Source organism: Aythya ferina (assembly GCF_964211825.1).
Source record: "Aythya ferina genome assembly, chromosome: 8".
NCBI classification, from domain to species: Eukaryota; Metazoa; Chordata; class Aves; order Anseriformes; family Anatidae; genus Aythya; species Aythya ferina.
The window spans coordinates 29,599,977-29,618,677 of NC_140304.1; the positions used below are offsets into that span (position 1 = coordinate 29,599,977).

At 46.6% G+C, this 18,701-nt stretch overlaps 2 protein-coding genes across 4 annotated transcripts in view; one reads left to right on the top strand and one right to left on the bottom strand.

The window, feature by feature from the left end:
* FGGY (FGGY carbohydrate kinase domain containing) overlaps positions 1–18,701 on the top strand; it is a 297,390-nt gene that overhangs the window by 14,162 nt on the left and 264,527 nt on the right. For 2 of the 3 annotated variants that reach the window (XM_084528570.1, XM_084528569.1), the window contains 3 exons: positions 7,416–7,562; positions 9,276–9,397; positions 15,841–15,916. The gene's annotated coding sequence lies outside the window, so the exon portion shown is untranslated. Of the gene's footprint in view, positions 1–7,415; positions 7,563–8,883; positions 8,958–9,275; positions 9,398–15,840; positions 15,917–18,701 lie in introns of those variants that run through there. The other variant, XM_084528557.1, reaches the window with a different exon arrangement.
* Positions 1,907–3,732, bottom strand: JUN (Jun proto-oncogene, AP-1 transcription factor subunit). Its single transcript, XM_084528582.1, has one exon. The coding sequence runs from the start codon at positions 3,529–3,531 to the stop codon at positions 2,584–2,586; it is 948 nt and encodes a 315-aa protein (XP_084384708.1). The 5' UTR covers positions 3,532–3,732; the 3' UTR covers positions 1,907–2,583.

The following is an 18,701-nucleotide window of genomic DNA, read 5'->3' on the forward strand; positions in this document are numbered from 1 at the left end:
ACACGAGGGCTAAGAAAGCATCCGTGCTCTGGTGCCCCTCATCTCCTTGTGGACGTTGGGCACCAAAACCCACCTTGCTTGATGGCAGATTCTCTGCGGGGCTGGATGGAGCCCAGCAGCCCTGCTACTTGCTGATGCTGTGCCGGTGCCACGGAGCGTCGTGCCGGAGAGGGATGGGACGGAACCGCACCGCCAAGTGTCTGTGCGCGCGTTAGGACGGGGTGGAGCCGACTGTCACTCAGCTGTGTTTAATTAACATAGTATTTTATATAATGTATTTATTTTTTTGCGTAATTAGGTGATTAAGCAAAATGCTTGCTAGTAACATCTATTCCATAACCCAGCACTGTTGAGTTAAGCAGGCACCTTTGCAGGTAATTAATCTCCTTGCCCTGCTTATTTTGCTAGTTGGCACTTGCTAAATCCCTGTAAAACCACACCCAGCAGTGCTGTGTATTATCCCTCTGCTGTCTATTCCTACATATGGTCAAAATCAACTTACCTTCCGGGTTGCTGACATCAGCAAAATGTACTCTTGGCAAACTGCAGTATCCTCCTAGTAACCCTTTGTTTGGTTGGTGTTGTTACAAGCCTATTCCTCTGGCAGCAGCAAACAGCATCTGAACGCTCGCCTACCTTGACACTTGGGCTGCGACGTGGAAGGATATTACCACCAGACAGCTGAAACAACCCCTCACATGATAAAGTTCATATAAAATGCCCCCCTCCACCCCCCCCCCCCCCCCTCCAAATTAAATCTGTCAGGAGAGAGAGCTCTGCGCTTCCTGTAAGGAACTGCTCTCTGGACACACAGTAGCTGCAAGTTTCAGGGCATCATTTTGGTAACAGTAAAGGTAAACATACGCAGTTATCTAGTCATTTGGAGAAGTGACTTTAAGCAAGACTCACTTCTGTTGAAATTATGCCTATCTGTATTTTAAGGAAAAAACAAAACAAAACATTAAGACTGCCTACTCTGAAAAGTTAATATTGTTACTTCTATAATAACTTTTACTATTTTCTGCCTATCTTTTGATGGCATCTTTTTCCTCTTACTTCTTTGGCCATCAGGCAGGAAAACATCTGCTCTCCCCTCAAGTTATATATTCGTGAAACAGGTACAGTGTTCTGAAAAATCCGGCACCGAGATCATTTCCCCAAAGAGTTCAGTACTATGTGTCTAAGGTATATATTTACATCATTGTACTAAAAACCAAACCAAGCTTTTATTTAAACTACATGGGAAGTGCCAGAAAAGTTCCTCTCATGTCTTTTCATTTCCTGCCAGGCAGTTTTCCCAGCTTTCCTAGTGCTAAAAAGTTTCAGAGTTGCAGTAACACCTGAAGGGAAGGGATTTCAAGGTACAACAGAGAGTTACAAAGTTATTTGCTGCTGACAACAGCATCCTCACAAATACTAACAAAGATTAACTCTTACCTTGGAAAGAGCATGTAGTGATAAAGGTGACCATTCCTGAAGTTTTGAGGTTTGTTGTTTTTTAAAGAAAACAAACAAACAGCCTCTTGCCTGATCCTGCTGAGGGCATTAGCTTAATGAGAGGCAGGCAGGAGCACAAGCAGCCGCTACGAGTTGTGAAGCAGCTTCCCACAGCGGCCGCCCCTCTGTGCTCTGCTTGGAGTTCAAGTCAGCTGCCTCAGCCGGGCCACCGGGATACAGCAGGCGATCTGCTCAGGTTAAGATTAGTAACTACAACTTCAAGACAAGTCAAAAAGTTGTATTTGTGTAGCGCCCGGGATCTGGTTTCCCCCCCCCTCTCCTCCTCACACGTTCTCCAGGACATGCCTGTAGTTACAGAGTAAATTTAACATAATCCCTGCCCTTTAGAGTTCAGCATAAAGGGCATTTTCCCAACTCAGGTACTGGCAAAAAAAGTGTGAGGAGGAAATGCATTTTAAGTATTTTATTTTTTTCTTAAATATAATAGAACCTTCTAGATTTTTTTTTCCAGAAACAGAAACATTAAAAAAATTATACTTTATTACAAATGGTAAACTCAGAGTGCTAAAAAAAAGCCTCTTATTTACAAACAATACTGGGCAGCGCCCAAATAAACAACATAAAAATAACTTACAAAGTCATGAAGTAGTTTATTGACATTAATCAACTTTCATAAAATAAAATAAAAAAAGATATGTACATACACGATTTACTTGAAGGCAGGCAGAACAGTTCTTTTTTGTTTATCAGCCTCCCCACAAAACCTCCCTCCCACTTTTTTTTTTTTCTTAAGGAATACTACATAAAGCAATCTACAGTTTCTATTGCAGTTTAACCTTTAATACTGAATGATCATCGAATGTTAGGTCCATGCAGGTCTTGGTCAATGTTAAACGAAGATCTGACGTCTCTGAGCAGGAACAGCACTTCTCGGAGCGGTGCTGGCTGCTTCGCCAACTCGGGCTGAAGGCTTGCCAGTCTTTCCACACATGCGCTTTGCAGAGCACAGGCAGGACTCAGCCTTTCAGCTCTTACCATCAGCTTCACGCATCTGCCGCTTCGGGTCTGTCGTTGAGTTATACCACAATATCACAGTTCGCGTTTTTTTTTTTAAAGCCAGTCTCTTCAAAACGTTTGCAACTGTTGTGTGAGCATTAGCTGGCACCCGCTGTTGACATGGTTCATGACCTTCTGCTTAAGCTGTGCAACCTGTTCTCTGAGCATGTTGGCAGTGGATGCCAGCTCTGAGTTCTGGGCTTTCAAAGTTTTCACTTTTTCCTCCAACCTGGCAATCCTTTCCAACTTCCTTTTCCGGCACTTGGACGCGGCGATCCTGTTTCTCATGCGCTTTCGCTCGGCTTTGATTCTCTCCTGCGACTCCATGTCGATGGGGGACAGCGGAGGGGTCTCCCCGGGCATCTCGGGGACAGTCTGCGGCTCCTCCTTCAGAGCCTGGAGCCTGGGGTGCTGCACGGGCATCTGGGCGTTCAGGTGGTGCTGCGGCGCGTAGCCCATGCCGTTGGCGTTGTAGCCGGGCGCCGAGCTCAGCGCGTTGGGGTTGAAGTTGCTGAGGTTGGCGTAGACGGGGGGCTCGCTGTGCAGGCCGGCGTTGAAGCTCCCACCTCCGCCGGCCATGGAGGACACAGGTGCCATGCCCCCGCTGACGGGCTGGGCGGCCGAGGTGACGCTGGGCAGCGTGTTCTGGTTGTGCAGCTCGGCCAGCGCCCGCACGAAGCCCTCGGCGAAGCCCTCCTGCTCGTCCGTCACGTTCTTGGGGCAGAGGAACTGCGTGGGGGTCGGCGTGGTGGTGATCAGCCCGTTGCTCGACTGGATGATCAGGCGCTCCAGCTCGGGCGAGGCCAGCTTCAGCAGGCCCACGTCGGGCGAGGTGAGCAGCTCGGCGCTCTTGTTCCGCAGGTGCGGCTTCAGGTTGCTGCCGGGGTCGGCCAGGTTGAGCGTCATGCTCTGCTTCAGCACCTTGGCGTTATTGTATCCGTACCCGCCGCTCTCCGGCGGCGCGTAGCCGCCGCTCAGCGCGTCCTCGTAGAACGTCGGCTCCATCTTCGCGCTCATAGAACGCAGCCGGGAGCGCAGCCTCACCCGCAGCCCGCCCGGCCGGGCCGCTGCTCCCTCACCGCTCCCTCACGGTCCCCTCACGGCTCCCTCACGGTCCCCGCGCGGTCTCCTCACAGCGCCCGGCCCCGCGCTGCTGCCGCTGCCGCTGCTGCCCCCGCCCGCCCGCGCCGCGCTCTGAGCCCTGCTGGCGGCGTGCAGCCCTTGGCTTATCAGCGGCCGGCCGCCGGCTAAAAATAGCCCATGATGTCACCCCGCCGCCTCCCCATTGGCTGCCGCCGCCTCTCCCCGGGGGGGGCGTGGCCCCGGCCCTCCGTCGCCATGGCGACCCCGCCCCCTAGAAGCTTCGGAGCGCGCGCGGCCGCGGGGCAGTGTGGGCTGAGGTAATGCGGTGGGGCGGCGCGGGGCACTGTGGGCTGACGTAGTGCGTTTGAATATCTGGTTACCGCCGCCCGCCCGCGCGCCGCGCGGGTTGGACGCCGCCGGGCGCCTCCTCAGCCGGAGCGTACCAACCGCAACGCCGCCACGGGGGGGGGTGGGGGGGAAAGCGCACATCGCCTCGCTTCTCCCCTCTTTTCCCTTCTTCTCTCGTCGCCCCGCTGGTTGCGAGGGGCGCGCTGCGAGGTGAAACCGCTCGCACAGCACGGCCTGGGAATTCCTTACGTACACACCACACCACACCACCCCCCCCGCCCGCGCCTCCAAGTGGTACGGCCCCCAGGCGGCGCTGAGGGGAGGGGGGGAGCTCACGTGACTTCCCCGCCGCGCCGCGGCCGCTTCCGGGCAGGGGCCGGGGCGGGCACCGGGAGGCTCCGCCCACAGCGCGGGGGGGGGGGGAGGAGGAGGAGGAGGAAGGTTCGCGCGTAATGAAAGCTGTGGGAGCCCCTCAGGCGCTTAACGCCTCCTGACGCCTTCCTGGGGTCTGATGTGAGGCGAATGGGGGGTCGCAGGGCTCCCTCAGGGGGTTGTGACGGGAATTTGTGCCCGACGAGGCTCCCCAGCGCCCCGTGTGAGGGGGGAGCCCAACGGCCCCTCAGCCCCTCGCTGAGGAGCAAACCCGGGAGGGACGCGGGGCCCGGATCTTCGCTGCACGGAGGCTTCTGAATAAAGATTTTTAAATAAAAAGTTGTTTTTTCCTGGTTGGTGTCACTTAGCAAGCCGTGGCAAATCGCCCCCTTTGAGTCCTGTGTCCCCTCAGACCGGTAACCCCAATGAGAGCCGTTCAGCCAGCTGCTGGCATCCCAAACTTGCCCGAATTTTGTGTTTTTGTTTCCTCTGCGCCTCAGCTCTGTCCTAGAAAGCCGGGCTCAGGAGCACACTCAGGGCGCCTGTAACCCCTCTGACCCCATAACCGCCCGTCCTGCCCAGCCCCACCGGGGTCACCCCAAATCCTTCCTCCCTTCACTGGGCTGGGGATACTGCTTGGACTCACTCAGCTGGGGAGGGTTTTCCCCTTTTTTTTTTTTTTTTTTTTTCCTTAACCCCCCACCCCTTTTAGTTTTTCACTTCCTTTTACAGAAGTGCAGTTTCAGGACCAGACATTCCAGTTTGCCGGAGACGTGTTGCTGCTGAGGCCCCATCGCTGTGGGGGACACCCGTCAGGCCACTCATTACCTTAATTGCTACTCGCTTAGAGGTTACCTGGCCGAGGCTGGCAACAGGCAGCCAGGTCACAGAGGCTGAGAGGGAGCAGGAGAGCTCTGAAAGCAAAGATCAGGTTTTGGGTTCCCTGTCCCAGGGTCACCAAGTGCCACAGGGTGCATCAGGACTTGGCCCTGTGCTCAGGGGGACAGCGAGCCTTCGTGGCCCTTAGCCAGGGAGCTGGGAGTTTTTGGTGACCATGCCCTGATTTATTAATCAGCTATTACTTTAGGGCTCTTACCCCCCCCCTTCCTGATGTCCTTAAGTAAATTCTCCTTCAGTGGTACGAAGGAACACTTACCGACCCATCTATAAACCATAGCCATTTACATGTCTCAATAAACTAACTTGTGGGTAGGGACTGGAAATCAGCCCTGTCTCTCCACTGCTGTGCGAGGCAGATGCCCTGGCCAGCAGTAATGCAGATTTTGATTTATAAAGTTCTCCAATCAATCAATACAAGACCGACTGAGGCAATCAGATAATCTGAATAATTAAATGGCTTTTCAGGGACAAATTAAAATTACTTACGCATGCTACGTCCAGCTAAATTATTTTTGGAGTCTAGGAATAAATAGGTTGGTTGTTTTGTTTCAGGCCTGTATCAAGTGCTCTTGGCTTATTTCTAGACCATTTGGGAAAAAAAAAAAAAGTATAAATGGTAGTTTTACTATTTTTGTATTGGAAACAGTGCTTGCAGAAGGAAAACACTTCCATGCAGTTTTTCTTTTTTTAAACTTAAATGCATTACAGCATCAGAGGACTTTCCGCAATATTTTTATTACACAAATAATTCTCTTCATTTATTTATTTTTTTATTCATTTCATGCTTTCAAATATGATATCCTGCCTCGCCTCTGCATGAAGTGAGTAAGAGTGGGAATCCGTGAACCTTCTCACACTGCTTTCCACTTGCTTGAGGAATTGCTACGGAGCAGGTCTCCCTGCCGAGGGAGGGGAGGTTTTGAGGAGTCAGAAGGAGCAAGTGTTTCTCTTTTATTTACTCAATCAGAGCACAGTAGAAGAAGTTGTGAGTGCGAGGGCACAAGGTTTCCTTAGGGTTAAGGTGAAGGAAAAATAACTCTCAGGTGCTCCCGGTTCCTCCAGGTGTGTTTTCGGAGCCGGTTCAAATCCGCCGTCTGCAGCGCCAGAGGTGTGGCAGAGGTGCCCCGCCGGCCGCCCCCAGCTTCCGCCTTCCTCGGCCGCTCCTGCTGCTCTTTGCCCTCCCCGTGGCCAGGTGGAGATCCAGGAACGGGGTCTGGCTGCCAGCTGAGCCCAACTCAAAACATTTATTTGAGGCTTTGAGGGAGAGGTGGGAAGATACAGGCTACGAGAAAAGGAGGCTCTGAGCTTGAAGTGAAGGATACCAAACCCAACTCCGTAAAACAGAAGGCTCATCCTGAGCTGGTCTTTTCTGTGCACATGAAAAAGGCTCCTCAGAACCATAAGCACTTGTAAATGAATATCGTGTCCATCTCCTCCACCCTCCATTAGTCATCGCATAACCAAGCTATATGCGTTCAGTCCTTTTCATCTTTCTTCTTGTCAAGCCCTTTAGCCTGTCCCCCTCACCTACTCATCCCACCAATCATTTTAATTAATCTCTGAATTTCTTTGAAACTACTAGTTTGTGGAATGGAGGAAAATGAGTAGGTTAGGGAGACAAGATTGTGAATGATGGAGGTGGGGCAAAGCTCGGAGACTTTGCAAGACCTGTTGGGTTACCTCTGGGGCAGGACAGCAACGCTGCCTGTAAACATAGAGAGTGCAGGAGGAACTACTAAAAACATGTATTTTTTTTTGTTTTCTTAAGAATGCTGTCTGAGCAATTTGAACAAACTTTGGATGTTTCACATGCAGCAAAATACGAGTGAAAGATTTAATGAGATTGTCTCCAAAGTGGGAAGGGTGACCTCCTGTTTACCCAATAGCTATCTATACTAGACTGCTTGGTATTATTTCTTTTTACATTCCCAGATAGCTTTATAGAGGACTGGAGATGTCACTGCAAGTTCTCAGAAGTATATTTACAAATAATTAATGAACTATGTTTTTGTTATTCAAACAGCTGTGTGTATTTGCATAATTTGTGATGAAAAAAATGTCCAAATGGAGGTTAGCTACATTGTTTAGAGATGAGTCTGAAAGGGACCCTAAGGTATTGTCTCCCTTGCGTTTTAGGGTGTTAAAAACCTAAATGTCACACCATTAATGCCTCCGTGTTCATTCCTTCTGTACTGTAGTGTGCCCGGTGCTCTGAGAAATGGAGAGCCGTGCAAAGTTCCCCTCCCGTGGAGCTTACAGCCAGAAAAATCCTCTGTGCACAACCCAGGCTGGCAGAATGGCAGCTCATCCGCAGTGGGAGCCCAAAGAGTGCAGTGGGTTTGAAGGTAAGCGGGAGAGGAGGGAGGACGTGTGGCATATGGGAAGCAGACGGCTGCGCTCGGCGCTGTGGGCTGGCAGTACGAAAAAAAATGTAACATACAAATAGAAGCCCACAAATGCTGAGTGCTGGGGAGGCAGATGAACACCTTCAAAAAGATATTTGCTGTGTTTGAGGACAAAGATCCCACTGGAAGTATGTGTTTGTTCAGGTTCAAATTGAGGCAGTTTCACTGCGAAGAACTGAAGATGGCTTTCTGGCATTTTGATATTTTTGTAAACATGTATTAAAGTCAGCAGTGACAACAAAATGCGTTGATTTACGGTTGCCAGTTGCGACTGAATGCCTCAGAATAACCAGATTTAACCACTGAGAGCCCTTGGTAGGATAGGTCCATTTTGCTTTGGGTCTCAGAACGATACAGAATGCTTGGCCTTTTAATTAATAAACAATCTGGCATCCCGTCAAAGTTGACACCTCACTCTGTCTTAGCAGCTGCTGGAACAGTAGGCTCCTGGCAACCTGGGATAAAGCAGTGCTTGCAACAGGAGAAGGAAAGGAAGCAAGTCAGCATGAGACCAGAAATGCCTCATGTAAAGCACCCCAGAGCACAGGAATTTCCCATGAGAAATCAGCCTTTCCTTCCCTGTGCTGTGGGGTCAGGTCTGGATGTGGCCAGCAAGTTGCTGAGCATCACCAGTGGTTGGTGGCTGGCAGACATCAGGACTCCTGTCTGAATCTGAGGGATGGTTTTCGCTCTGACAGTGGTAGCAATAAACAGGGAAAGCACTGAACAGTGAAAGTAGGTCCTGCAGGTTGCTCCTTCCTAGGGATTATAGTGGCAGAGCCTGTGGGGAAGTTTACAGAGTGCCTGCTCGTGTCATTCAAATGGAAACATTCCCTCTGGATGACAGTCATTTGAGTTGGAGTCATGGTGTGGGAGCAGCCAGGGTTGCCAAAGAGCTAAGGAAGGCACTGCGGGGAGGAAAGGGCACGTAGGAGAAAAGGTAGGATGATACCTGAAAACACAAACAGAATTAAAGGCTTTGGTTTAGGAGAAGGTGCTGCTGGACTGCTCCTCCTCCTCAGTCCCATCTGATTAGGAATAAACACCCTGATCTCTGGTCGCAGCTGACATACCACAGGGTGGCTGCCTCGCTGCTACCAGCCAGGCCAGGCCGCCCCGGCCCCTCAGGGTGGAAACGCCCTCAGGGTCCTCCCCACAGCAGCCGCTCTGTGGCTTCTCCTCTCAGGAGAAGAACCAGGCAACTCAAAACCCTCAAAACTGCACTTTTTGCCTCTTCCATTCAGTAAAAATTACAGGCAGCTGCCGACCCTGCAGTGCCTGTGCCTTGCCTTGTGTCAGAGCGGAGGTGGAGATGGGAAATGCTGTCCAGGCCTGGTACTGATCCCTGCCCGAGCTCTTGCTTTTTATAGCGTGTTCAGGAGCACTGCTCACATCCATGCTAGAGGAAACGCTGCGTGAACAGCAGGCAGTGCACTTGGCAGACGCGCTGGTCAGCTCACAGGGCTGTTTACACAGTCTGTTGAGAACATATGAAACACATAAAGAGCCATAACATTTGAATATATTAGAAACAAGCTCATGAGATCAAGGAAATTTTTGAGGATAAAAGGACAATAATAAAGCAAACGCCTAAGGGCTGTGATGGCTGCTAATTGAAATTCAGCTGTTTTTTTGTTTGTTTGTTTGTTTTAGGGAGCACAACTAGAAAGACATTCCAAAACTGGCTGCATGGTATTTAGAGATCTGGGTACCAGCTGTAACGTGCACATATTTGCAGAGGCTTCTGTTCAGCCAAGAATGGGCTGTGGACTCAGGTAAGTCATGTGAGAGAGGTTAAGCACACGTGTTGTAAGAGCTGATGGTACAGCACAGCCTTGTTCTCTATAAGCATGTTTTGTGCCGATGTTCTCCAGCTATTGCGTTCCTTGCAGTCAGTGTAGGAAAAGGCGTGTGGCTGGCAAAGCTGCAAGCCCGGACAAAGAAGTTCTGGGTGTGGATGCTTACAGCCTATTGCCAGGTGCTTCAAATAGGCATTTATGTCAAAGATCTGAGGTCAATTCAACGATAGCCAATTCCAGCCCTAGATGGTTATATAAATATTAATACGAAGAGTAATACATTTCACGTTTATGTTCTTGGTCTGCAACGCATTTACCTAACCCTGTAGCAGCAGTGGTGGGGAATATATATCCCATCGAGACAACCAAAAGAATTTACAAGGTGAAGCAAAAATATGTTCACCTCTTTAATGCTGCCTGACAAGTAGAATGAGAAGTAATTTTATTTTCTGTGTGCCAGTAGAGAAAAACAGGAGAACCCAGTAAACTCAAATGGGATAGAACCGCAGCTTTCCCTGGTTTGGCCTTCATGCTGAATGACCTCAAGTCACTTTTGGATCTCTGTGGCTTGGTTTGCCTGCCTGTAAAATGGGTATGACGAGACTGAGGCTGTTGTAAAGCATGAAGCTCTATGTGGAAAAAAATGCCATGCGAGTGGTATGAACTACTTTTATTTCTAAAAATTCATTAAGAAAATAGGTACAGAAAAGGAATGGAATTTCATCTGGAAGAATATCTAGCATTAATTTACTGGTATAAAATATTTGTTACTGGCCCTGCCTGCTTTTAGGATATCAATCATTGACATTTTTATTGGTTCGTCAGCCTTGTAATGCATTTTGAATCTGACCCAGAACTCTGTACAGCATACACTGACTGGCACAGTTTTATGCCATTTTCACTCTCTAGTCACTCTTGACATTTTGACCAAATAGTTTCTGTCTATCCTGCTGCTATGGACCTGATTTTTATTTTATTTTTTAATTATTTTTTTTTTTTTAATTTTTGTTTTTATTTTTATTTTTTCCTTTCCCCTCCCCACTTCATTTAGAGTCCTTGCTATGAGAGCTTCTGACAATGGTTTGGAGTTGTTAATGTCAGAAATGCTGTGTAGGAGGAAGTATTACATGTCAGTTTCCCAGAAGGGGGTAGCTGAGGTACAACGATCAACACCTCTCCAAAATTGCACAGTGTGTTTGAAGAAAAGGTCTTGATACTTAGTCCAAAACTTTGACGAGAAGATACCATGTGAAACACGGGAACTCCTCTGAATTTTACACCCTTTGGGGAAGAGGGTGAGTGCAACAGCCACTCCCTGATGGGGCATCACTGTGGAGGTGATGCTTACAGCCCCTTTTACACCTCCATCAACACATCTGCACCTAAATGTTCTTGCGTGCTTTTACGTCTGTGCTATGTTTTAAAATGCATAGCAATGGCATGTAAGGAAATCCAAGGAACAGATGTAAATCAGCCCCATTTACTACGTCATTAGTTCCCCAAGTGCTTTGGGCCGGCTCTGCTGACAAAAGAGGCAGTCCTGCCCTCTTCCTGCTCCCACGCTGTCCCCTCCCTTGCGCTGACACAACCAGGAGGTGAAACGCGTTGGGAAATGCATCCAGTTCAAATCTTACCCCAGCAAAAAGCCTGAATGGCTGGGGAAGGAGAGATTTGCTTCTGTGCAGGGTGTCGCCAGCATACGCCGGATTAAAGTCCTCGTGGAAGCACCACGTTAGTGCAATTCACTGCTCTCCCTGAGAGCCAGGAGCTTTGCTAGCTTGTCCCAGCAGCTCCTGGCTCAGGGAGAATTGTGCTGCAGCTGGAAACTCAATCAGGCGGCTTTCAAAGCGTTTCATTCATACGTGGTCCTCAGTTGGGTCTTAGTGCACCTTTACTACAGGCAGTGGTGCTCCAGAAGCCTGTCAACGCAGCCGTCAAACAAAGGCTCGTCTCAAGACTGTGTGTTGTGTAAATAAACCTTGTGCCTAGCAGGGTGTCACCGAGTTAATGTAAAGCCTGCAAAGGGGAGGGCGTGGGAGCAGCATGCCAGTGTGAACGGTCGGTTTTCTGCGCAGGATTGCAACAGGATTGCAACAGCCCAGCCTATCTGAGCCGCTGCACGTACTGTAAACACGTCTCGGCGCTTGAATTTGATATGGGTGGTGATAGAACAACATACCTGGCTGGGAAGTGGTAGTGGGCAGCGAGCTGTCGTTTGAAGGAAATTGTGCACAAATTGCAAGAGCAGTTTTCTGCTTAGAGTGCTGGTGCTTTCCAGGTGGCCCACGGGGCAGGCAAACAGGCAGTATAGGTGTCAGCAGGCACTAAAGGGTTAAAGTTTCAGGGTAAGAAAGGGGGACATAAAAAAAAATCCCATGAACATCAATAGCTTTTATCTTTGTGGTAGCTCTGACTACTTTTTGCTTCTCACAGATCAGTGATCAGGGGACAATTGACAGCAGTAACCACACTGGTAAAAATACACAACTTTTCTGAACCAAACAGCATTTCGTATGCAAAGCTGTCTGCTAAAGCACATGCCCAGAGTGCTTATTGAGGACTCCTGGGAAGTTTTAGCAAAGAGCAAGCTACCTTTTAGAAAGTTTTATCAAGCAAGTGCTTTGCTGTTGGCTTCAAAATCCTCTGTTGCTTTTTCTATAATCTTTTTTCTTTTTTTTTTCCCCCCCAAAAGGTGATACAAACTGTAAGAAAATCTTCAGCAGAGCTCACTGCTCCCCCCACTCCCTTTTCTTTCCCTCCCTCCTCCCCCCATAATACTGGGAGCTCTCAAAAATGTTTTAGTACCCCGGAGATTACAACCAGTATCTTTAATTTGTATTTGTCTGGTAATAGCTCTGACTTTCACCGCCTTGTCCTCCCCTTTATTGGGAGTACATGTGTGAGCACTCCCTCTAATGTTATTTACGCCCTCACTGTCAGGTTCAATAAGCAGTTTCTCAGCAGGGCACCTTCCCACGTGAAGGAGATGTTTCCAGTTCTGGTCTGAGCTCCTGCTTCCTCCGTGTGCGGTATCTTGACAGAGCACAGCGGAGAGCAACAGAAATGAGCAGCAGTGGTGTCACTGAATCTCAGCTGATAAATGGAAATTAACTCTCGAACCTCATGAATCCGCTGGCAGCTGCTTACAGGGCATTTTATAGGTGTTCCAGTTGTGCAGGCTTTGCATAGATCCCATTTAAAGTTCAGGTATTTTATTAATAGTGGATCTGGAAACATTTAAAACCAGTACGCCAACGAACCTCCTAGGTAATATTGAAAAGGATGTGATTATGTATTTAAAAATACTCTGTGTAAATAGAGATATTGCTAAAGAGAATTAAGATAATTGCCCCAAAGACAAATTGGCAAGTAGCTGGGTAGAAATTAGAAATGTAACTGGTTTTATACCGTGGTTCCTAAATCTTACTGGTCGACTCTCAGGTCTAGTCAGGGCATGGCAAACCCCTGTTAACTCACAGAGCCAAGGGTTTCCCCTTCGTGAATGCATATAGATAAGTAAAATTTCCCAGAGCAGAGAGCCATACTATCAAAGTGGCCAGATTTTCAGTTTTGAACTAGAAGAGATACTTTCATTTTCAGTATCTCCATTAGAGCTGCTTTTTGTAAGGCCGGGAGTGTTAACTCCTGTGTCTGAGCCAAAATTCCAACCTAAGCAGAATGTACTCATCTAAATTTCCCTTTTGGTTTCATTTGGACAAGGTATTCTTCGGTGTAGAGTTGCTGTGTACTGTTACAGCAGTTGCTGTGTTGGGAGTTTGGGAATGCGCCCGCATGGAAGAGGTTACATAAAAACTAGACCATTATAATCTGAGAGCAACCCCTCAGTGTGATGATTAAAAAGAGAAAACGATTAGGGAAAACACATCAAAGAGTCTCCGTGAGAGTCCTAAAAGGAAAAATACTGATTATATTTGTTTTGATTTTGTCTTACATGAAGTAAAAGATGTGTGGTGTGTCCTGGGTCACCACCCTAAGGGGTGTGTGCTTAAAGACAACAGAATCAGACTCCAAGACTGCAATGTGGTTTATTTTGGTTGCAGGGCTGGGAAGATAAGATATAATTGTACCATATACTTAGTGGTGCTATCAATCTGATAGATTGTACTTCCATACACCTCTGACCATCTTACCTGCCCTCTGCCTGCTAACTCCTAGCTTTCTGACCTTTCAAGAAACTTTCAACTGTGATTTATTTAAAGAGTCACAAAAATGTTTTCCTTCTCCCAATGTGCAATTCTCTCTGCAAGCAGACAGAAGCATGAGATGGGTAACATTGATTACTAAAGCTAGTGTGCTACTTCAGGTTCAATAAATTGTGAATCTCAGAGGCTAAAAATTGTTTAGAATTCCTTTCAAGGTCTGGGAATAAGAGTAGACATTTATTGATTGATAGCCCCGTTGTTCGCCCTCCACCAGATCCTAATACTGCTGTTTTAGAGCAATGCTAGATTCGTTTTTAAAAGTTTGTTAGACTTGGCCTGCCCTGGGAACCATGTTAGAAAAGGTTTGAGCTAATAAAATATGCAAAATGTGGTTTTCGGGGTATCCTTTAATGTGGAAAGGGGAAGAAAGATTTTAGTCGGTTATAGCAAATCCAGTAAGGGAACTGTTTACTTACTGCTCTTACAGTTATTTTTTAATGTGCTTTTTCAGAGCCTTTCAGCTGGATTTAGTTCATGTGGATCAGCACATTAAATAATGTTTTCTTCTGATACGTGTTTTTCAGTTGGCACTCTGACATAAGTACTTACAGTCATTTTCTTTCTGGGAGACTGGCACAGCAGATCCCAGAGATCTAAAGGAAAATGAACGGGACACTGCAAAAAGTGGAATATAAAATATAATCCCAATTTAGGTAGGAATACCGCATCTGATTATTTTTTTCCCATGAAAAGATCTAGCATATATAAAATGATGTGGCAGTAAGACGATGCGGCTTGCATGCCTTTTCACTTGAGTGATGCAACCATCCTAAGAAAATGGAAGCCAGCAAAGCCTTTATACTATTCTACTGCAAATACTGTATCTCTTCCCAAGTACTTGCATGTAACATAAAACCACATCCAGTGTGTGTCTGAAGATGACAGAAAAGGTGCCCCTTTGCATGCTAGCAATCCCTGGCTGCCTCGTGTTGATAGTCATTTGAGGTTTATTTTGTTTCCACCTTGGGAAAAACACTGACAATGGTGCATATTATTTTCCTAAATAAACAAAAACAGGTCATAAAAAATGCTAGGTACAGGGACATATTCCTTTTTTGCCAGTTAGGTGATATATTGATTTTGCTTCTTGTGCATCTTTGGCTTTCGCCTTTTCAGAACCCTCCCAAGTTCAGGTCCAAGCTGCTGAAGTTGTCTTGTGCTTTTTGCTTTTATGAGTGTAAACAAGAGGCTGCTTGGAGCACAGTGTTCTAGGTGAAAGATCTGTGAGTTTTCTTATATTTCCTTATATTCTTCTGCCATCTTAAATCGATGATATGTTGTAAAATCTACCTGTTTTCCTGGCTAATTTGGGACTCTGGAGAGTAATAGGTGAGTGGGTCAAACATGAGAAACAGAACAGAGTTGGGTGTAGAGAGCAACATTTTCATTAAGACCTTAAAGACCGAGAGACTTTTTTCTATGCCTGGGATGTCCTGCTCTTGTGCATTAGTCAGATTCTTTTTTTGTTCAGATCAAAAGTCTAATCTTTTTTCCTTCCTTAAAAGAAAGATTAAAAAAAAAGTCAGTCTATTTATATTAACATGGAACTCAATTCTGATTCTGTTTTGATCTGATCTTCACAAAACATCAGACATGTTTGGAAAGGTAATAGAAGAGCAATGGCAAAAGTAGCAGTGGCAAAAGCTGTTGATTTTTTTGTTATTGTTTTTCTTAATATCAAAGCTAAAAATGTGGTGTTGAATTATATGCAGTATTACCGATTCCTGTACTCTTATAGCTACATAATCTAGAGTCTAGCATGCTTTATAAACACTCGGAATATAAGTAACTTATTAGGGTTATTTTTTTTTTTCCCTGCTTACTCTGTCCTGCCTTTGTTATTCAGGGCACTAATGCTTCACTGATGTAAGCAGCTATCTGCTGCATTTCTCATCATTTTATTCTTCCAAGTCACAGCAACATGCTGGAGGGAAAGCCATTGTCTATAGCAAATGTTCTTAGGTCTCTTAAGGGCATCCAAAAGACTTTTTTTTTGTTACAGAAAGAAAGACTTTTTGGTTATAGAAAGGCTGATGCTGTAAGTATTCATCCCACTAATGGTCTCATTGATTTGTGTTTACACTCTTTGCAGGTTGCACAGAGTCTCAGTTTGAGTGAGAGTTGCAGAATATATGCTGAATGCAAAAATTACGTGCATATTTTAAGCTAAAACAAAGTTTCTGTGTCTGTGTTTAGGATGCTTCATCGAAGTGGTGGGTCAGAAGTAGACTGGCTGTTCAGTCTCCAGTGAAGCAGATGAGAAGTGCAATCGGTAAGCACTGTTAAAAACCAGGTGCATAAGTTTGAAAATGTTGATCCAAATCACATTATTATAAGTAGTGGGGAAATGTCATGACTTACTGAGATTAAACAAAGACCTGCTTAGAATCTTGTGACTTCAGCTCATAAATGGATTTCATCACTCATTACAGCTGCATAAACAAATGCATGTGGTATATATGCATGTTTTGTTTTTGGAAGTTGTTGTTTTTAAAATCCCCTCAGAGTTTTTTTAATTGCTCCTAATGAGCCAATGTTCCCCAGTTCTGGAGCAATGCCTCATGTACCTGCGCAGCACAGCACACTCATTGCTTTTAAGGGAATAGTTTGCCTGCTTTTCTCCCTTTCTGGCAGCTGAACTGCTTTGGCAAGCAAGTTATTTTAAAGGAGAAATTTACAATATGAAAACCAGTGTCAAAGCTTTTATTCCTTTTATGAAAATAGTCCTATCATAGTGCTCCTTTGGAGCTGTAGAAATGAGATCCCAGCCCCATCAGCAACTGGGGTAAGTCCTACACAATGGTTCAGCTCATACTGAATAAGTTTGTCGTCTATGTAGATATTTTTCAGTTGTTTAATGCAACTGTTCCTGTTTTCTGTGTACTTGTTTCTCCTGATGTAAAGAATCACGTAAAGAATCCTAGAAACCGATGCCCTGTGATTATCCATGTGTAATTAGTACTTCACCCATGTTTTCTTCCCAATATGTTGCAAGTGGGATGTGGCAAGATTAATCAAAGTTTTGGTCTCCCTGCTGAGGTTATTACCTGAAGGCACTAATGATGGCAATAGTTCGTGATGTAGAGCAGGTGCTTGTCATCTGTGGATTTAAAATGTGGTACAGACCAGAAGTACCAAATCACTAGGATGTCTCTGGGTTAAAATTCGCTAAATTTGATGAAAAATTCCACTGCTAAGCATTTTAAGCCAGGCAGTTGTCAAAGATTAACTTTGAGAAACTAAGATGGCAAAATGTAGGGGTAATCCCTAGAATTCCACTTTGAACATTTCCTGTTCAAAACTAGGATGCTGTGTTTATTCCTGGGTGGTAGGAATATTCCTACCATCACAATTCATGGTCAGGGTGCTTACCTAGATGTCCTGTATAGATGGATTTGGTGTGAAGTAGATTGCTTTTAATTACATGTTTTATCTGTCTGGAGAGCAAAACAAAGTAATATAATTTGAGATCAATAAGGCTAAAATCTCTTTGCTTTCCGTCCAGCGCTCTTAATTTTTAGTCAAGTGGGGAGGAGGCTCAATCATGTGTGTTCCTAAAATTTACTTAAATAAATTGGATTTCGGAGGCTCTGAGTGTCGTGCCCCTTCTGTTGAAGTCTTCAGAAAATCCAGTTGCTCCCCACCTCTGAAAATCTGCCCTGTTACTCAGGCAGTTAACAAGATGCCTGCCATCAGGGGCTCGCGCTCCAAAACGTCGCCTCGAACGCCTTTGAAATGTCACATTAAAATCAAGTACGGTTCACCCACAAACCATCTGGCTTTTACAGATAGGAAAACGATTAATGAGGCTCCTTGACTTCCTAATAAGGCCTATTGGAAGTGCTCGCAGGCCGGCGGCGCGGGGCTGTCGCCCTGAAGCCAGCATGAGGGTGGCCGCGACCGAGGGTCCCTCAGGCCTGTGGCGGGCCTCGCCTCGCCTCACCTTGCTACAGGGCTGGCCCGGCTCCTGAAAGCCTCGAAATACCTGGGTTTCTCCTTAAAAGGCTCGGGAGCTGCTGCAGGAGCCCTGCTGCCTGCCGGCTTTGCTCAGCCAGAGTCCTAAAAAGGCAGTTCCTCGCTCCCGCTTCCCACAGCCGAGCTCCCCGGGGAGGGCAGCCCTCCCGGGGCAGGCATTTCGCTTACACGGAGAGCCCTGCTTGGGGGGTTTGCTGCTGCTTCTTGAGGAAGGACAGCGTTTACAAGCCCTGCTGGGGTTATCCTCCTGTTTATGAAGAGTGGAAAGCGTAACAGAGCCTGGTGGCTGAGCCTGCCGCCCCGCATAGGCACGGTGCTGCGCCGCTATGGAGCCCCGTAGGGTGCTGCCCAGGGAAGGAGGTGCGCCATGCCAGGCACTTCAGAGCCCTAGTCTTGAAAGCGTATTAGGTTATGGTTTTATAATAGAAAGTAGTCAGCAGCAATATGAGCCCAGAGCAATTCATGTCCTTTTTCCTCCCTCCCCTGGCTGCCATTCCTGCGCTGCCTCTTCGCCTGTGCTCGCGCAGTTCTTTGCGGGGGCCATGCTGTGTTCTTGGTTTGATTTGCTCCCACAGCCAGAAAAGAGTTTTCTGCTCAGCTCCACAGCGCGGCTTCACAAAAAGTTGTGTTAGTAGAACTAAGCCAGCGGTGGATAGGAAAGAGGGGCAAAAAACTTGGTTATAAATGCCCCTTACTCCTCCTAACATGAAACCGTAGCTGCTGTACTCTCCTCCCAAAGAAAAGCTCTTCGAATGCTAAGCATTTTATTAGAAATTTCTACAGGTTTAATTGAGCATTTCTGAAGGATCTGATTATTGGTTTATTTATTTCACGTGTCAAGTTACAAGCTTAGTTACAGTCTGATAGATTTTTAAGGACAAGTTCCTTCCCAGAGCCAGATTTTGGAAAGGCTTGAATATGCTAATTCAGAAGGGGATTTACATAGGATTTTTTTTTTTCTTTTTGTTAAATTAACAAATCACCCTCGGTTAATTTGAAAAAATGATAGGGAATGTCTTTCAAATTTAAGATCTGTGAAATTCTGGCACGTGCAGTGCACTCGGTGGTCAGATACTCATTTC

Coding starts and splice junctions, on each gene's coding strand:
- JUN (XM_084528582.1), bottom strand. CDS start 3,531: ATGAGCGCGAAGATGGAGCCGACGTTCTACGAGGACGCGCTGAGCGGC.